The sequence below is a fragment of the Molothrus aeneus genome, chromosome 1 (genome assembly GCF_037042795.1).
Source record: "Molothrus aeneus isolate 106 chromosome 1, BPBGC_Maene_1.0, whole genome shotgun sequence".
Lineage (NCBI taxonomy): Eukaryota > Metazoa > Chordata > Aves > Passeriformes > Icteridae > Molothrus > Molothrus aeneus.
Window position 1 is genome coordinate 132,441,746 of NC_089646.1, and position 18,369 is coordinate 132,460,114.

The 18,369-nt window shown below is 42.3% G+C and overlaps 1 protein-coding gene across 2 annotated transcripts; it reads right to left on the reverse strand.

The window, feature by feature from the left end:
* Positions 1-1,882: 1,882 nt before the first annotated feature.
* PDP1 (pyruvate dehydrogenase phosphatase catalytic subunit 1) lies at positions 1,883-9,464 on the reverse strand. 2 transcript variants are annotated; one of them, XM_066565407.1, is made up of 2 exons: positions 9,352-9,464; positions 1,883-5,828 (listed from the first exon to the last, which is right to left on the reverse strand). In XM_066565407.1, exon 2 carries the CDS (start codon positions 5,782-5,784, stop codon positions 4,177-4,179), a length of 1,608 nt encoding a protein of 535 aa, XP_066421504.1. In that variant the 5' UTR covers positions 5,785-5,828; positions 9,352-9,464; the 3' UTR covers positions 1,883-4,176. The 2 variants fall into 2 exon arrangements, with proteins under 2 accessions (XP_066421504.1, XP_066421496.1); XM_066565399.1 differs by lacking the exon at positions 9,352-9,464 and adding an exon at positions 8,897-9,293.
* Positions 9,465-18,369: the final 8,905 nt, after the last annotated feature.

The window sequence follows — 18,369 nt, forward strand, 5'->3', positions numbered from 1 at the left end:
GATTTCCCTATTTATTGGGCATTTTTCTTGTCTTGCAGCATCATGTGACATGAACATGATGGCCAATTAGTCAGGCCTAATTGAATTTTTGCAATTAAGATGAGGTAATACATTAAAGGCTACCCTAAGTACACATTTTGGATATTAAAACTGACCAGTTTGTTCATGATGCTGTAAAATAGTTTGGTATTCACAAGTTTTATTAAAGAGGATTTTCTATCTAGGAAACCTAATAGAAAGTCTAATAAAGGAAGCAATTTTTTCTGTTCAGATAAAGATTCACCATGAGGATAGTGAACAGCCTGCTGCATAAAACATCCCCTAAAATCTGTAAGACTGATTACTAACTTATCCAGACTAGGAACCATAACCAATACAGACTTTGCAGTTATTTTCTTTTTTTTTTTTTTGCTTCAATACAGAAAGAGGCTATATAGGGAGAACAATCCTAAAACAATCTTGTACTGGGTGGTCCTTATTTTTAGAAAGGTGGTCCTTATTTTTTAGAGAACTTTCAGTCTACTCCTTTTATTTGTTAAGTTCTAAAAAAAACCCAGAATCTAATTTCTTATTAATTATCACAAACAAAATAAAGTACCTGCTTATCATGGTATATACTGAATGGTGCTTCTATTTTCTTATGCTTAAGTTTTATGTAATCCTGGAAATCTTCATGACTGATTGGGTGGGTCATTTGCAAGAAATGCAGTTTCAGAAGACCTGCACACTGATCAATACATGAGATAAGTTGCTTGGCATTTTTTTACCCTTGGACCTGGCAGAACAGATAGGAACAGATCATTCATGCATCTCAGATTGCTTTTCATTTTGCCACACAATGCTCCTGCCAGCTTATACTTAATTTGTGATACAGTTATGAAAGTCATATTATCCTCTCTACCCAGAAATTTATTATTAATACTCACAAGCAGCAAATAAAACAGCAGGTGTAACCAGCATAGTAACAATAGGCTTATCTATTGCATTGCAAATATAACCACCATGTCAGTGGTGTGAGCAATAATGAAACCTGTCAAGGAAGCTTTTGAATACAGATCTACATAAGCTTCAACTAGAAACAACACCCTGACATGGGTTGTGCTTCAGTATTCAGATGGATGGGATTCAAATACAATGCACGTACCACTGAACACAAGAGAACAGAGTTAACAGAGCCTTAAGCTGGAAGCACAGATAACGTATCTCCCACTCCTCTCTTATATAGTATTACTGTTGAACTGACACATTCATTGAGAACAGTTTTGAAGATTAAGGTAAATCTGATGTTGACTGTCAAGATTCAGCCATCCACCATGGTTGAACCACGTATCTGCAGCTGTGAAATCCTTATTTGACAAAGTAATCCCAGCATCACCCTTATATGCACGATATCTGTACTTTCCACAATGCAACAATTCTGGCAGATAAGGCAAATGTGTCCTCAGCCTGTGGCACAAGAGCTGTTTCTGTTTAGCTCACCATCAGCTCATTCTTGCCCCAATTTAATCTGCACATATTTTAGACTGTTTATGAAATGCTGTATTGCTTGATACAGAGTACAGTACCCAGCTTTAAAATCCAAAATGCAGCTGCTTCCTCAGCAGCACTGCCCCCTGAAGGTACTCATGAGGTGCTGGGAATGAGACACAGTGATTCTGATGGAAGGATCGGAGCTTTGCTCTCTGGGGGAGGCAGCAGCAACATGCCTGAGGCAGGCTGGCATTGAGCTCACAGTGACACTGAAGCACTCTGAACCTCAATTCTGTTTCCATTTATACTTCTCTCTCCTTGGCCATCTGAGTATTCGTAACAGGGATCACACAAAAGAACAAAGTCCTAGCAGAACAGATATCACATTCTACATCAACTCAATACACATGGATTTCTGCATAATTGAGCATTTTATTGGAATCTGTTAAAAGATGTTTGTTCAGATCACCTGTTCAGCAGGCAGTTATGCTGCTCCTGTTCACTGCATACATACTGAGCAAGTCTCCAAGCAATACATAAATATTGTCTGACCCCATACTTAAGTATCTTTACTACAAAAAGCAGCTTCTCCTCAACAAAAGTTATATCCATGGGACCAATGTGCATTTCTTCTAGCTATAACTTGTACCAAATCTGTATCAACAATTGTAGATTAAATACATCAATGCAGGTTAATAGAGCTTTAACAGTAAAAAAAGTAAGAAAGTTAAATACTGCAACAGCTGAGATATATACTGCATTTGAATGACAGAACATAGTCTATTGACCTAGTTAATGACACAGTCACCAAAACACAACATACAGAAGCAATGTCAACTGCCAGTACTTGTCTAAGCATTTTAGTTTCCCTTTTCCCTTCAAATAAAGAAGGGTTGTGTACATCTTGAATGTGAACTTAGGCATCATTAACCTTACAGCAACATCGATGCTGACAGTTAAGGTTAGGTAGAGACATACTGAAGCTGCAGGCCACTGAGTACACACAGCATTTGTGAGTTTGAGGAGCCAATGTTTACTACAGCACAGCTTCATTGTTCAAACTAAGTGCACCCTATGGACAGTAGCATTAATTGGCAAGACATATTTAGTAAAAAATGCCACTTGAGAAACCTAGCATATTTCAGTTAAGTGTTGATTTAACTAGCTATGATGAGGGCTAGGGAGGTATTTTAACTGAAACACCTTGGCAAAGTGAAATAAGCTGACCTATCACTGTTCTCTAGAACCCAGGAATAAAGTTAAATGTGTTCACTCAGTCATCAAGGACTAGTATTTCAGCAGGCATTTCAGGTTTTAACCTAAGGGCAAGTTAAAATAAATCTGTACACAATGCAACATACCTCAAATAGATGCAATGATGATCAATTAGCTGTCAGTCTCTACTTTTACCATTACAAGCCCAACAATTTTGGCACACAAGTACAGCCAATCTTCAAGTTCAAATTCAACCATTCCAAGCCAGCGCCATTTCAGAGAATGCTCTGCAATACTATTCTGGACTGTAGAAACATGCATACACCAGCTGCCCAGAAACACACAACTAAAAGAAGTTGCTAGAAATAGCCACTGAACATACACATGCATGCCAGTCAGCTTCCCAATTAAAATGCTATTTACAAGCCATACTCCAATTTTTTTAATTTGTAGTTTTTCACCCAACTTACACATATGAGTTCAAGTGAAGGACATGTGTTGTGACCTTTTGAAATACCCAAAATGAAAATGAGTACAAGTTACAAAGCTACAAAGAGGTTAGCAATGATTTCCTGATCTTTTCAGGTGAAAAATTATTTAGCAGCTAAGCAATGCCAGGGAGAGGTGGAGTCCATGAAGGACATGACCTTTAGGAAAGCAAACACAGCCGTAACCAAGAATACTGACTTTTCAAAAAGTCTGAAAGTTTCTTCATACTGAAAACTGAAGTCCTCCATGAAGTTATCTGCTATCTTGCTGCATGTTGTAATGTGTTATTGCCCTACAAGTTGTGCAGAAAACCACAGGCAAGTATTAATGCACAAGAAATTTAGAAATTACCGTGCATAAGATATGATTAAACTGTAGCAGAATCTCAGGTATTGATTATGGCTTAGACCTGCCTTGAAAGTCAACACTTTATCCTTAGGTGAATGACAGTGTCCATATGAAAGTGAGACAACTTTGTTACACTGAAGACTTACTTGGTTCAAGTGACCTTCTACTTAGAAGAAACAATAGACAATATATTCAGAGATAACCATTGCAAGAATTAGCACTGTAAAAAAATTCAACAATACTTTTTACATATCGTTTCCTTAAGTGTATATATTTGTAGATATTTTATAAGCAAGTTGTTTCTTGACCAGCCACATCTTGGATAGTTAATTCTTTATCCTACTTCCTCCCTCATCCAAATTTGCCAAATTCAAGACATTGTTTTAGCAGCATTCATGAAATCAATAGTGCAAAGTTATAAAAAACTCTTTTCCCAGGCTAGGACAGCCTCTTCAAGTTTTGTATTGGGTCAATAGCACTTCCCATATTTTTAGACCTCTGGGGAAAGGCAGGAACAATAGATATGCTGAATCTAACAAATGAAAATTGTTTGCCAAAGGCTTTTTTAAATTTTATTTTTGGGTGGATTTTTTAAAATTTACTGCTCATACTGGCCCTTGTTACAACTTCAGTAACTAGTTCACTGCATTAAATTCACAATTCCTCATTTTGATATGCGCCTATGACATGTGAATTGAACTGAACCACAATAATTGTAATGTCATCTCTATACATTCGAGCCAGCTCTTCTGGAAGACTCAGCATCTTGGACAGTCGCTCATGATCCACAGTTCCAAACTCATTGTTACCCACTGCATGACGTATCAGGTGAGTTGCTGCATTCTGATCTTCGAATACTGAAGAGATTCTTGCTCTCCTTTCTGTTAACAGACCATGCATCTGTCCCAAAGTTACCTTATAGCCACCAACAGCTATTGGCTGTTGGTGGTGAACACCAGTGAGGTACTCCCCCACAATTCTAGCCACATCTTGCCTGTGCATTGTCTCCCACAGCCCATCTGTGGCCAAAACCAGGAATTTATCCTGTGGCCGTAACTTGTGATGTATGACTTCTGGTTCAGCTGTGAGGTATGGGGGAGTGTAATAGTTTGGAGGAATAAACTTTGTATATTCATTGTCATTCAGCTGATCTGGGCCTGATTCCACTACTCTCTTCTGCAGTTCAATACTCCATTTAAACTTCACATCACCAAAAGCTCTGAAAGGCATCAAGAGACCCAAGAGACGATCTTGTTTCACAAGACTTTTCTCTTCAGACTTTGGATGCTCCATTTTCACACGTTCCACTTCATGTTCATTTTGTGCATTGTGGTCATAGGACAAATTAACTGCAGACCAAGATCCATCTTCCTCCTGAACACCGAGCATGGCTCTGCTGTCACCTGTGTTAGCAACGTGCAAGTCGACACCATCCACATGGGCTACACAGGCAGTAGAGCCAGAAAATGCTACTCGCAGTACTAGGTAGTTGAGAAAAGAATTTGGATCTCCTACTTGAGCTTCCAAAGAAATATCATTATCAAGCCTCTTAAAGGCATTAATTAAAGCTTCTCTCACATCAGTAGTCTCTCCACTGTTGAGATCAATCAGCTCCTGCCAGTAAGTTCTTAGACTGTTGAAGTAAAGCTTGGAAGCCTCTTTGCTAAAATAATCGTTGGGATGCTTGTGCCACTGTAAAATGGGCAACAGAGCTCTGCCACTCTCCACAGCATTTTCTATTTCAAGTAAAGTTTCATGAGGTAACAAAGAGACAGCAATGTAGTAAAACAGTCTTTCACTGACAGCTTGAGCACAAGCACAGCCTGCATGGCCATCAAACACACCCAGAAGCATCCCTCTTGTCTGTAAACAAGTGGCAGCACTCCTCCGGTCCTCTATCGGAGCATTAGCAGGCAACTGGTTGCTGTCAAAGCCAAGAACAGAACTTACATTTTTACCATCAAATTCTGGGACTTTGAAACTGTATTCATTTGCCTTCAGGATGCTGTTGACCTGTGGAGGGGTGAGGTAAAACCTCTGCGGCGTAGAAGCATAATCCCTTGCGTGAATAAAGTGATTAAAGTGCTCCTTTGGCCTGTAAAGTGCTGCAAATTTCTTCTGTGGTGCATATCTGAAGTGACTGTGAGCAAAGTGAGATGACAAACAACACAGATGTTTATGGTGGCAGTAACACGCAGTACTGCCTATTCTGCTAATCTCACAGTTACGAATCAATGGGAACAGATGAGCTGGTGCTGGCATGGCATCAGACAACAATGGCAGCCTGGAGCTCCGGACTGGAATTGCTGAAAGACAAGAGAACAACTATGCTTAGCAGGACAGCTAAGAGATTTTCTCTCTCCAGAATTCTGTGTTAAGATGTTTACAGTTCCTAACCAAGTTGCTTATTATATGGAGTTCATAGCTTCAAAGGACTTGACAAAGAGAGGCATTGCGAGGTGCTCATTTATAGACACTACATTGGGCTGTAACAAAAAAGCTAAACCATACTTCAGCACAGGTATTTTATTCTACCCACTTGGATAGCAGGCAGGAAGTGAAAGCATCACCCAGACAGTCAATGAACCTTCAAGCAATTTAGCACAAGAGTTAGGATGGAGCACTCTACAGAATTGTCACAGGATTTTACAGTCATCTGCTTTCCTGGTGATTTCATAGCTGACAGAGACAGATGTGGCACACAAGTAAGGAAACTCTTCCTGTAACACTGAAGAAGAGAAAGCATCTACCAGGGAGACTTAAGAAACAACTCTGAGATGACATACAGTGAAGACTGCTTAGACAGCAGAAGCAAGAAGTAGGTGATAGAACTGATGTTCTTTATGCAATCAGAAGTCCGTAGAGGGTTTTGTTTCTTTTCCCCTTTTCACATGTGAAGCTTCAAACTTGTGTTACATATATAAAACAGCCACAGCAACCTATGCAGCAATTTTCTAGCTTCAGATGTTAAGTAGGAGAGGTAAAAAAGAAATACAGCTTTCCAACAGCTATTCCATCCCAGTACATTTTAGGATTATAAAACACCTTGAAAGGCTACTCAATTGAAGGCCTATATGCAAATTGTTTGCTTCCTTGACTAGAACAGAACCTTGCACAATACTCTAAAGCTAGTTTAGGGTTAAGATAAACCACTAGTATCTGAAAAAATATTCTACTGCTACTTGCCACATATAAAAGCTTTTCGCATTTTTCACTTCCCTGAAGAGTATGCTGGCACACTCTTTCTTGTCTCCATTTACATACCAAATCACAACATTAGTGAGAGTGCCTCTCAAAAGCCTTATTCACTGTGCCTCATTATCAGGAAGTCTTTTACAATGTAATACTTGAGAGACAACTCCAGAGAAGAGGTGGAGTTTAACCGTGCCTTGTGTGAAGTACACACATTTAAGGCAAATGCAATTTTCTCTTTTATGATCAAGTTTAATCACAAAAGCTTTTTCTCAGAAGTAGCCATTAGAAGGCTTACTGCAGTCATAAGCACTAATCTATCAGCACTGCTAGATGTCAAATTGTTTTACTGAAGAAATGGATTTTGCTGTGTTATGCAAGGTGCTTCAGTCAGTAAATGGATTTTTTTTTAGCCAAGCAGGCATATCAGTACTTCAGAGGAGACTCAACCCCAATAAAATATGCAACAAGCCCCAATACTCAGTCTAAAGGATCATGCAAATGGGAGAAGTTGCATTTTGCAATTTCTATTAGCTTTCCATAGCTTCAGCTGTGATTCTGATCACCTGGGCCAGCTGAGAAGCGTCTGGAAACATACAAAGCTTCACCCCATTCTCCTTGTTTCAAGAAAGGGAAGTAAGCCATATTTTCCCTTCCTTGTTTGCTCTTTTTAAGTAAACCAGAGTAGAGCCCATTTCTGTGTTACATGACATCTAAGTGCTGAAAGCAGAGTAGATTCATGTTCCTGTCACTCCACTGACTCCCCAGTACTAACAAGTGACTGCTGTACATTGATAAAAACTCTCCTGAGTCCCCCACTGACAGCTGAAGATTGAAGTTTTCCATTGTGCAGGTACCAGGAAGAGCCTGGGCTGTAGTCCAGATGCCTGGGAACAGTGAATTGGCTGAAGCTTCCAGATGCATACTGAATTTATGGTAGCCATTTGCTTCTCCAGTCCAGGCTTCACATGCACACAGCATGACAGCAGGAGACTGTAATTCCAAATATAGATTTTAAATTCTATTCACTGCCTTCTAATTATATAGGAGCTATTTTGGTAACAGTTTTGTACATTTCTTCATATGACATTTAAAAGCAACAATTTTGTTTAAGTTTCTGTGGATGTGCCCAGCCTACAGCAGCACCTCAGCTTCAGCACTGGTCTCCCATTAGACTCCACCTGGATCAAGCTGTCCTGACTGCTCAGCATTTATGGTCAGTGCTGACCCACAGTGGTGCCTCAACTGCTCAGACAGTTTTTTTGCTTCATGATGAAGCAAAAATACAAATGTATTGCTGCTGTAACAGTTCTGCAGTGCCACCAGAGGATATCTTCATAATTTTTAATGATTAGCTTATCAAATGAAATCCACGAGGAAGTAGTAAGAAGTTGGCCTCACATTTTCCACAGCTCATATCATTTACAGTAGATATATGCCAGCTTCCGAGATCAGTCTGTTTCACATCCCAGCTCCAATAATTCCAAGTTGATTAAGTAAATGCCTGATTCCAAGTGTCCAAACATGAACTGAAATTAAAGTCTCTCCCACTTACCCCTACAACACAGCTGCCCCATATATAACTCCAGCTGCCCTTTGAATAATTAAGATCCCAAGATCATTATGGTTGATCAAAAGATGGCAGCGAAGAAAAAGAAGTAGAAATGGTACGGTTCAATCAAGATTTGTCAAGATATTAGAATCGATACAGTGTAAATACCTCTCCAAGCCCAGAGTGGGGTACAAGCGCTATTTTTCAAGCTGTGAATACAATACGACCAATAACGAGTCAGATGGTCGACTTAAGGGGCTTTATAGTACTACACTAAAAAAAAAAAACAAACCAGGAAAATGTTCCACCTTTCTGTAATAAAGGCTCGTTATAGCCATACTGTTAGGGCTAACTGACACTGCACAGACAGGTTCCTCCAAAACACTGTGCCAAAGACACCTACGGCTTCAGATAAAAACACTCAGGTGCCTTTCCTACACCTGACAGACCTGAACGAGCCAGCTGGAGAAGACGGGGAGGTGGCGAGGAGGAATAAGAAGCATTCCACACAAGCAGCACCGTTAATCCTTCCCTCCGGCCTCAGCCCTCAGACACAGCCCAGCCTCGCAGCCCCTTCCCCGGGTCCCATCCGACCCCCAAGCCCGTCGCTCCACGAAGGGAGATACATACCGATCCGCCTGGGCCCAGGACATACACACATTCTCCTGTCACAACATGAAGCCGCCAACATCCACAAAGCAGAAGCCCGGGGGCGGGGGGAGAAGCACGGCAGAGAGTTTGTTAGAGAGGACGTAGAGCTCCGGCACGGAGGTGGGACGGCAGACAAGAGGAGACAAGCACACACAGCCCTTCTGCGGGCGCACGGCGCCGCTGCTGCCACTCGCCCAGCGATGAGACCGAGCCAGCTCCGCAGGGACCGCCCGAACCCGCTGCCCGCGCAGGCACCGAGCCCCACCGGCCCCGCTCTCCCTTCCGGCAGGGCGGCAGGCAGGGCCCGCTCTCGCTGCGCGCTACCGCTGTCCGCTCAGGCGCTGCGCGGCCTCGACATGGCCGCCCCTCCCCAGCCACCCGCCCGCCTCCGGCACGACCACCTCCTCCTCCCTCCGCCCGTCCCGGGCACAGACCTGGGCCTTTCCCGGGCGGCTCAGGGAGACAGGCGGAAGGACCGTACGGCACGGGAAGGGAAGCGGGTGGAAGGACAGGACCGCGCCTCCCCGACCGCACCCGCCACCCCCAAAGCCCCCGACAGCCGCCGCCTCACGCCCGCGGCCGCCGCGCCTTTATAAAGGGCCCTGCGGCGCGCGGCGCGCCGCCCATTGGCTGCAGAGGAGGGCAAGGCGGGCACGTGACGCGGAGGCTGAGGGAGCGCGCGGGGGGCGGGGCAGAAGAAGGGTTCGGTGCGTGCGGGCGCGAAGGCGGCGGCGCGCGCGCTGTGTCCGTCCCCTCCCCCAAGGGGTCCGTGAGGGCTGGGAGAGCCCGCGGGGCGCCTTTGGAGCGCTTTGGGCAATGGGGCCGGGGCTGTTTGCCCTGGAATGTTCGTGAAGTGCCTTTAACTGGTACGAGGCACGGTAACTCCGCCGGAGACCGCTCCAGTCTGCCCCCTAAGCCAGGGACACCTCTGCCCTGAGAAAGCCCCGCACACTCCTTTGGTCAGGAGTCAGTCACACAACTTCTGACTGTTATAGAGACCCAATATGGGAAAATGTCTAAGTTTTGTGGAGTGTATTGCCATTTACTCTGAATTCCTTTAAAAGACTGGTGCTTTTTGAGGTTTTTCCCCCTTGAAATGTTCGAGTTGACTTGCTCGTTAACTCTGCAAGAGACCACTGAAGCTTGTACTGAAACATGGGGGTTTATGTTTGGTTTTGTGGGGTTTATTTTGTTTGTGGTTTTGTTTTTGGTGGGGTTTTTTTGTTGTTGTTTTTTTGGTTTTTTGGGGTTTTTTTGGTTTTTTTTTTTTTTGCTTTTGTTGGTTCTTTGTTTTGTGTTGTGTGGAGGGGGGTTGATTGTTTGTTTTTTAAATTAATTTGCTCCGTGATGTTTTGTTTTCTCCAGAATCCCTGGGGGCAGAGCAGGCTGCTGTGCAATGAAGAACACCAGGGCCCTCCCTGCCCTGATATCGCCACATTGCTGCCCTCGCTACCAGCAAGGAATGGTTTGAGGCCAATGGCCACGAAGAAGGAGCAGCTCTTCCCTAGAAGGGCAACACGTTCCTGCCAGTGCAGCACCAGTGGCCTCCCCTCCCTCCTTTGTCTCCCCTCTCTTAGTTACTGTCCTGTCCCTGTTCCACATCTCTAGGGCAACACTCAACTTTGCGTGTTCTTCTGAGGTACTCTGATCCAGACTTACTCTTCATGTACATTTCTGAATATGGAAAGTGTATAAGTTCGACAGTATTTTGATTTCTTTGATCACCTCTCTGTTTACAGATGCCTGTGCTCTCACACCTTACTATTTTTCAGGGTGTCTGGGATGCCCACTTTGCTCTATGTTGTTAGCAGCAGATGTTAGCAAGCCTTGGGATGTTGCAATTAGCATTCCCTCAGCAGCTGTAGCAAAACATAGATTTTTGACTATACTTAAGTCTTTACTCATTTGGTAGGATGTGTACAGCTGTGTACCAAAACCAGGAGAAGAAACAAAGGAAAATCTGCACTTAGTGACCAGAAGACTCAAGAGCTCTACTTGAAATGTAAGAGTATGGAAAGTACTGCCCTGTGACCCTCTGTGTGAAAATCAGCTAGAAAGATAAAATGAAGCCATCCTTAGAAATGCAAGTAGTAGTGGTAAGTAGTTGAAAACACAGAGTATTAGAATTTTTATTTATTGGTGTTCTGGGTGACTTTTGAGACATTTATTTGTTTATCCAGAATGGTATGCCATTCTGGATAAACATTCTTCTCTTTGAGGCTTATTTTAGAAGTAAAAAAAAAAAGGTATCTGACAGACACCATTATACAGCATGGAAAACAAATTATTTGCATTCCTTTTTAATGGTAGCATATGGTTAAAAAGAGTGGCTGCAAGGCCCCCAGGTTTAGAAATTTTCTTACAGACTGTGTAAAGGTGCACTATCAAGCCACCTTCTTAGCTTGTCAGAAGGAAGAAGGCTGTGGGAAGACAGATCTCTGCCTGGGTGAATTTGAGTCATCCTTCTAGGAGCAGATACACAGAAATGGACTGGGATGAAGTCACCACCGATCACCTAATATTCCTCTAAGTGAGAAGTTTGTAGAGTGGCTTCATGTATGACTTTCACAGAGAATGTTGCTGTTTAGAGTTGCCTACCTAGAAAAAAAATTCCACAAAATAGTTAGCATTTAGCACTCTTGTCTTCAGAACATCTTGTGCCCATTAGTTCAATTCTCTGTAATTTGCTGTGAAATTGAAAGGTTAGTGATAAACAGCTCCCTGTTTATTGATTTAATTATCCTTTTCTTCCTGATTTAAGGCCAGGAGAGGAGCTGCTTTTGGAGCTGTTCTTGGAATTTGTAGCTCCCTGCCTCACAGCATCCTAGTGATATATCTGAACATGAGACAAAATTTGAATTTTAAAATACTGAGTGAGAAAAGATTGTGGTCTTAGCAGCCACATATAAATCCCACCAATTAGAGACAAAATGCTAAAATTTGGCTGACATTTTGCTCCTTGAGCTTATGTGAGTTTGCTGGTGTGCTGCCATAAGTTGGATGTTGCAGTTTAATTGGAGAGTTAGATTTTCCTTCTCTTCATCTTGCTGCTGCCAAGACCTTTTTGTGCAACTTTGAGCAACAGTCTGTTTTTGCTGAATCTAAAGAATAAAAAATATTCTAATGAATAAAAACATGTTGTTCCACATTTAACATTTTACACCAGAGAGTGATGGAAAAGGAATTACTTGTAGCTATTTCAAGGTATGCAAAGTCTCCCTGTTTCCCTGGATGAAAGGATTATCAACAGAGTGTAACAAGAGACATCAGTTCTTGTCTTATGTGCCTGTTGCCAGCAGTGGCTAATTCTGCACTGCAGAACCAACAGGCAGCTATGCATTATCACTGCAGCCCAAGTACTGCAGTACTTACCCTAACACACATTTCCAGAGAAACTCATTTCCAGATAAACTATTACAGATCATCAAAATCAATTTTCATTTTGAAATCAAGTGTTTGTAATAGCCTTCTAGTTTGAATAGGTTATTGTGCCTGATGTATAAATATTTTATTGATTCATTTTTATTGACTCATTTTTACTGAAAGCTAGTTCAGGAGCACAGGATATTATTTCACCTGTTTTTATATCCCTTGACTCCTTAACATTCTTATTATATCCTTGCACACAATGTTACAGAAATGCCCTGTTGCTCCTGTGCTCATTGAATAGGGCAGTTGCTCATAAAACCTGTCTTAAACTGAGTGCACGGATCAAACACTTCCACTTGGCAGGCTGCCATACCGACCTGGAGCAGGAAAAAAGGGCAGAAGAATCATAGGAGTTTTGAGAGCAGAAAGAAAAGCCTAACAAGGGAGAAAATAATGGAGACAAAAATGCAAGGTATGGAATAAACAGGAAGGATTGGACAGGACTAAACTGTGTTCTTCCCTTTCCTGAGAGCATTAGAGAAGCAAAGACAGCAATCTAAGGATGCTGTTCCACAGAGCAGCAATTTATTTTTTACTTTTAGTGGAAATCAGGAGCATTCTGTGGCAAAACTAAACGTGTTAGCAGAGCTCAGAGCAGAGGGAGTACCTGCAAACAGCGGCGGCCTGTGCTCTCCAGTCTGCTTCAAAGGGAGAGTTGGGTTGCACATGCAAGTGTTCTGCTGCCCTCTCAGGGAGTGGTTGCTGTGGGTGGTGCATCTGTCCTGCCCCAGCACAGCTGGGCTCCTGGGTACAGTGAACGTTTCTGAAGTTTTACAATGAGCCCTGAAAAAGGTGATTTTTAAAGAACACTTAAGAGTATCAGCTTTAGAGTAAGCCAGCAGCACTGAGCCACATGATTCACCTCTCCCCTGCCCTTCCTAAAGGCAGGTCCAATGGCGAATCACAGACAATTGCTTTCAGTGGGTGTTTTGCTTTCACTGTGGGATTCACGGATATGTTAATTTATTTTGTCTCCCCTGGAGGCCCTTTGTATCTTCACTCTTAATTCCTTTCTGAAATGAAGCAATGGGTCTGACTCATTCAGCAGTTCAGATCCAGCTTCCCAGACTCAGAGAGTAATTGAGGTCAGACAAGACCTGCTGAAAGCAGGGCCACCTTCAAAGCTAGGTTAGGTTGTTCGGGACTTGGTCAGTCCTGTTTGGGACATCTTTGAGGACTGAGCTTCTCCAGTCTGCCTGGGCCCCAGTTCCAGTACTTCATCACTTACATTTTGAAGATTTTTAACTTTTAGTTAATTAGAATCTTCCATGTTAAGCTTGTATCTGTTGCCTCTTGCCCCTCAGGACTTCTTTGTACCATCTTATATGTTGATTCCCATCTCATTAGCAGAGAATTAAATGCATTTTTTTCATTTTGTAGTAGTTATGCACTAGTTTGCACTCTTCACCTGGGCTGGTTTTTCAGAGTCTGGTGTCCAGTTTGGGGAGTACAGCATTCTGGCAGCTTGATGAAATGAAGAAAATTCTGTAGAAAAATAATTTTTTGGCCAGCTTCAAGAATGATACTTAGAACATTATCAGTGTCTGACTATGAGGAAGTAGTTTCAGGATATCAGGAAGTTGGTCCAGCAATTACTTTGCTGCTAAAAGGTCTGATCCATATTCCATCTGTAGTTCATCAAATGCATTTTTCATCTTCCTTTGTTACAGTCATTTTCAAAAGTAACTACATTTGTAGTTATAATGGCTCCCATGCAAAAGATTCAATAGCCTTCAGGGGAAATAGTGGAGATTAAAATTGGGAGGGGAATCTGCTCGCATTTTTCCATGCAGAGAATAGCTTACACTTTACAATAGAGAAAATATTGTTTCCCTAATGCTGCTGGAACAATAATATCCTGGCTTCATTTTATCAGATATAATGCCCTAAAATAAAAGATTGCACAGATGCTGGTAATTGAATACAGCCTTTTGTCTTTACTTGAGGTCACTGGAGTCAAGAGATGGAAGCCAATGGTTGGTCTGTAGAAACAGCTGGCTTGAGTTGAGATCTTTGTATGCAAATGTAAAGACTTATAATTTCTCCAGCAATTAGGAAGAGCAACCAATGCCAACTACTAGAAGTACTGGTGTTATTGTCTTAGCATGAGGGGGTACTTTGAAGTGCAAAGTAGTTATGGAAGATACAATTAGAAATTTCAATTTAGAATCAAGAGTAGGCTCTGAACCAATCTCTTAGGTGTCTTGGGGCCCAGGGTTGGATCAGGTCACATTTCCACTTGTATCAAGGAAGTTTAGAAAGAATACCAAAGTGACCTCCTTCTCATTCCTCTTTGCCTTTCTCAGTTTAGCCTTACCTAAATGCTGGGAAAATAAGACCTTGTATCCTTTGGGGTTTGTATTTGACCAAAAAAATAAGCATTTGGTTTTGGTTTTTTTCTGTAGAAAAAAGATGAGTTAGATTACTGGTTTCCTTAGTTGATAAATAGACTTATTATCTCAGTGACCCCATCTACAAAAATATTTACCCTTTGCTTTATACTATATGTTTCATTTATATTTTTAACAACAAACCAAACATGTATTTGTTCTAACCTCTTCCCTTCCCTGACTAGACAGGCAGGTGTCTCTAGCAGAAGGTTACAGAGTCTCATTTGCTGCCTCTGAGCCAAGGAGCGGTGGATTTCTCTGTGAGTGACCAGTCTTCACTGCATGGTAAAGCATTGCCCTCACCTCAGCTGACCTGCAGCCAGACAGTAACAGGACTCCCTGGAAAAAGAAGCAGTGTGGAATGAAGGTGACAATTATACCAGCCTTTTATAGTTAAAAGCTTTAGCCATTAGGCTGTTACATGGTAAGATAGGAACAAGGAGAAGCAGCAACACTGTGTCTTAAAAGTGGATCTGGAGCTTTGTTTATGGTATTCAGGAACTGGAGGCAGCCAGCTCCCTCTGAGAGATCCCAGCAGAGCAAAGCTGTGGTCCTGTGCCAGGCTTTTAATCAAAAGAGAAAGCCTGACAGTGATAATTTCCAGCAGGCCTGCTTTAGGGGTGCCTTTCTTTTCAGGGGTGATTTTTTATAAGGTCATTTAGACATCCCCATTCTAACTTTGCCCTGCATTGGCACTGGGGTGCTTTCCTTGAATCTGGATTCCAGCCCAGGGCTGGATTTGGCTTGCAAGTCTGAATAACCTGCATATTCAGTTGCACAGGTCAATGATGTCCCCGTGGCAGAGGCCAGGGAGGTGGTGCAAGATCACATGTTCCCCCACAGATGGGCTGTGCCTCTGAGAAACCTCCATGAAGATCTGGGAGCACTGGGAGGACATTCAGGAAGCACAGGATGACTGCCACCCTGCTGCTTCTCAGGAGCTCAGGACTCATGTTTCCGGCAAACCTTTGGGGCTTACAAGTTAGCAGTGCAGGCACCTTATTCCTTCCCCATGATCATTTTACTCAGTGTGTTTCAAATGCCCTGGAACAAGTCCAGCTTGCAAGCTAAGTGTTTTAGAGTAGTATTTTAAGAAGAAGGATTATTTTTTCTATTAGTGTTGACTTTAAACACTGGACCGAAACACCAGCTACATCAGGCTGTTTCTCTGAAACTACTTTGAACTTTGGATGCATCTCTGCAGCCTGCAGCCTTGTGTAACTGCAGAGGTTTGTTCAATTTGTCTGGATGTTATATAAGCCGTCTTTTATTTTCCTTTTGCTTGTGATCATGTTATGTAGGCTGCCTTCTTAAATTTCAGGAACCCTAAGGCAGCCTGAGTCATATGTATGAGGCTCTTTTTTGCACTGTTGTGTAAGGTAGTGAATTGCAAAGGTCATGGGAATGAGTTATTTAAAAACTGAAACATGCTGGGCTCTATCCAGCTCAGAATAGATGAGCTCAGAAAGGCATTTGCGTTTTAAATTACAGTTTGGGTTATCAAGGACTGATTCACCTAACTCACTATTTCAGCTTCCTTAGCAAACTGCTGTAGCACACAATATTTTTGTTTCTTTAAAATGTGTTGCTGATATAATCATGCATTCCCATGAGATAATGGATAAAATATTGACTTTCAATACTAGAAAACAAATGCATTCACAAATATTGTCATCATAGGCACAGTCTTCACACTCATTCATTTTTAGTGCTCACAGCAATTAATCTCCCTTACCATTTAATCCCAATGGAAGATTCATGTTCAAAGTGCACAGAGGGCTTTGATCTACCCAGTGAACAACTGGGTTGTGATGTGTCACTGAGCCCTTGTGTAAACTGGCTCAGTCATACTGATGCCATCAGGTTAAAAGTACAAGACCAGACAACCCTGGAGTCTCTAGGGCAGGTCCCTGTGTTTCTGTTCACTCTGTCTACTCTCTGTTTTAAGCCATCCAACTGTACCATCATTTATAGAAAGACCTTTCTTGCTTCCTATTCATGTCCCCTCTGAGGCCCTCCAAGTCACCATCCATAAAAAAGTGTATCCAACCATACTTTAACGTGGAAGTGGTCTGAACTCTCCCAAAAGCACTTTTCAACTTGGATAATTTCACAGAGCAGTTCAGGGCATGACTCCACCAACTGCTCAGCACACAGAGCAGGGCAAGCAGCAGTCTCTGGCAGCAGGGAAGGACATTGCAGTGGGCCAGGGGAGCAGGAGGGAATATGAACCCACACCCTGGGAGTGATTTTTGTTCTCTCCATCAGCCCATAGAGCTATCCCAGCATCATTTTGGCCATTTGAAAAATTCATGTATGCAATTGTAATTTACTTCCCTTTCATGCACCAAAATGTAATCAACTTGTGATCACATCAACTCTTGCTGCAAATAGTAAGAAAAAACTATGTGATGAGAAAAAAATACATTAAATTGGTTTGGCATGAGGAAGCAGTTAAATAATTCTGATTACTGAAACCCAAACCAGTACAACCCACCTCCCCAAATATTGCACCAATATCGCAAAATTAAGTAATAGCATGTCCCCATATAGGCTTGCAATGCAGTGTACTGGTAAATGATACCGACAAAAAGTGGTTAACCCAGAAATTGTGGAGTCATATATGTGCATGTAGGAGAGGGGAAAAAACCCTATTTTTAAAAAAAGGCTAAAAATTCAAAGAGCACAGTAAACAGTTCAGGGACATGATACTGAAAGGAAGGAGAACACTGGGGCAAAGGACTTCCTGGAAAGGGCTTGAATGTAAACACAGGTGAGCTCTTGCTGTTTGCCTGCTTTTTGCTGTGTTCAGAAAAACAAGAACTTTTTAAATACAGGAATTGTACATGTGAGTCTATTGCATTATACCCAGCATCATGACTCAAGGTGATTGCTAGGAACAGCTAAAAGAAGAGCTGGAATAAGGGAGGACAGGGTCTATGAAGTGTCAGGGTTTAAAGATGTTAGTAAAAAAAAAAAACAAACAACTCAGTTATTTTCACGTATTCAAGTAATTCTGGTTTGTATTTGCATATATCAGTGGGTAAAATATGAGTCACAGGGTGGGTTTTTTTTCTTGCATGTTAATAATGGACACCTTGCCCTGAGTCAAAAAGCAGAGCCTTAGGTTAATCCAGGAAGCACTTCTTGAATCTGCCATCATGTGAAGACTGGAAACAAGCTCACTTTCCCCAGAAAAGAGCTATAAAACCAAGCAAGAGAAACTGCAAACAGAAAGTCTGTTCACTTCTCTAACACTGCTCTTAACCTCTTAGACTATCTTGGGTTGAGCAGCTGGAAGACAGCATGTTCTGTAGGCAGACAGCTCCTGGCAGGCAGTCAGTACAGCTGCGAACACCACACTCGGTGCCAAACATGAGTCTGTAATTTCTCTCCAATGGTCAGCTTTTTGAGGATAGCATTTAGTCATTTCCTGGGAAGACAAAGGGTGCCCATCAGAGCTAATGATACTTCACTTGCTCATGCGTTGCCATGTGGGAGGTGGCTATAAAGCACACTTGGAAAATGAGCACAACTGATTCAAAATTACAGCAACGGTGTTGATGCAGGAATTTGCTGCCAGGCAGTCCTCAGAATCCCTGCACCCTTTGTCAGACAAGGAGGCGTTTTCTT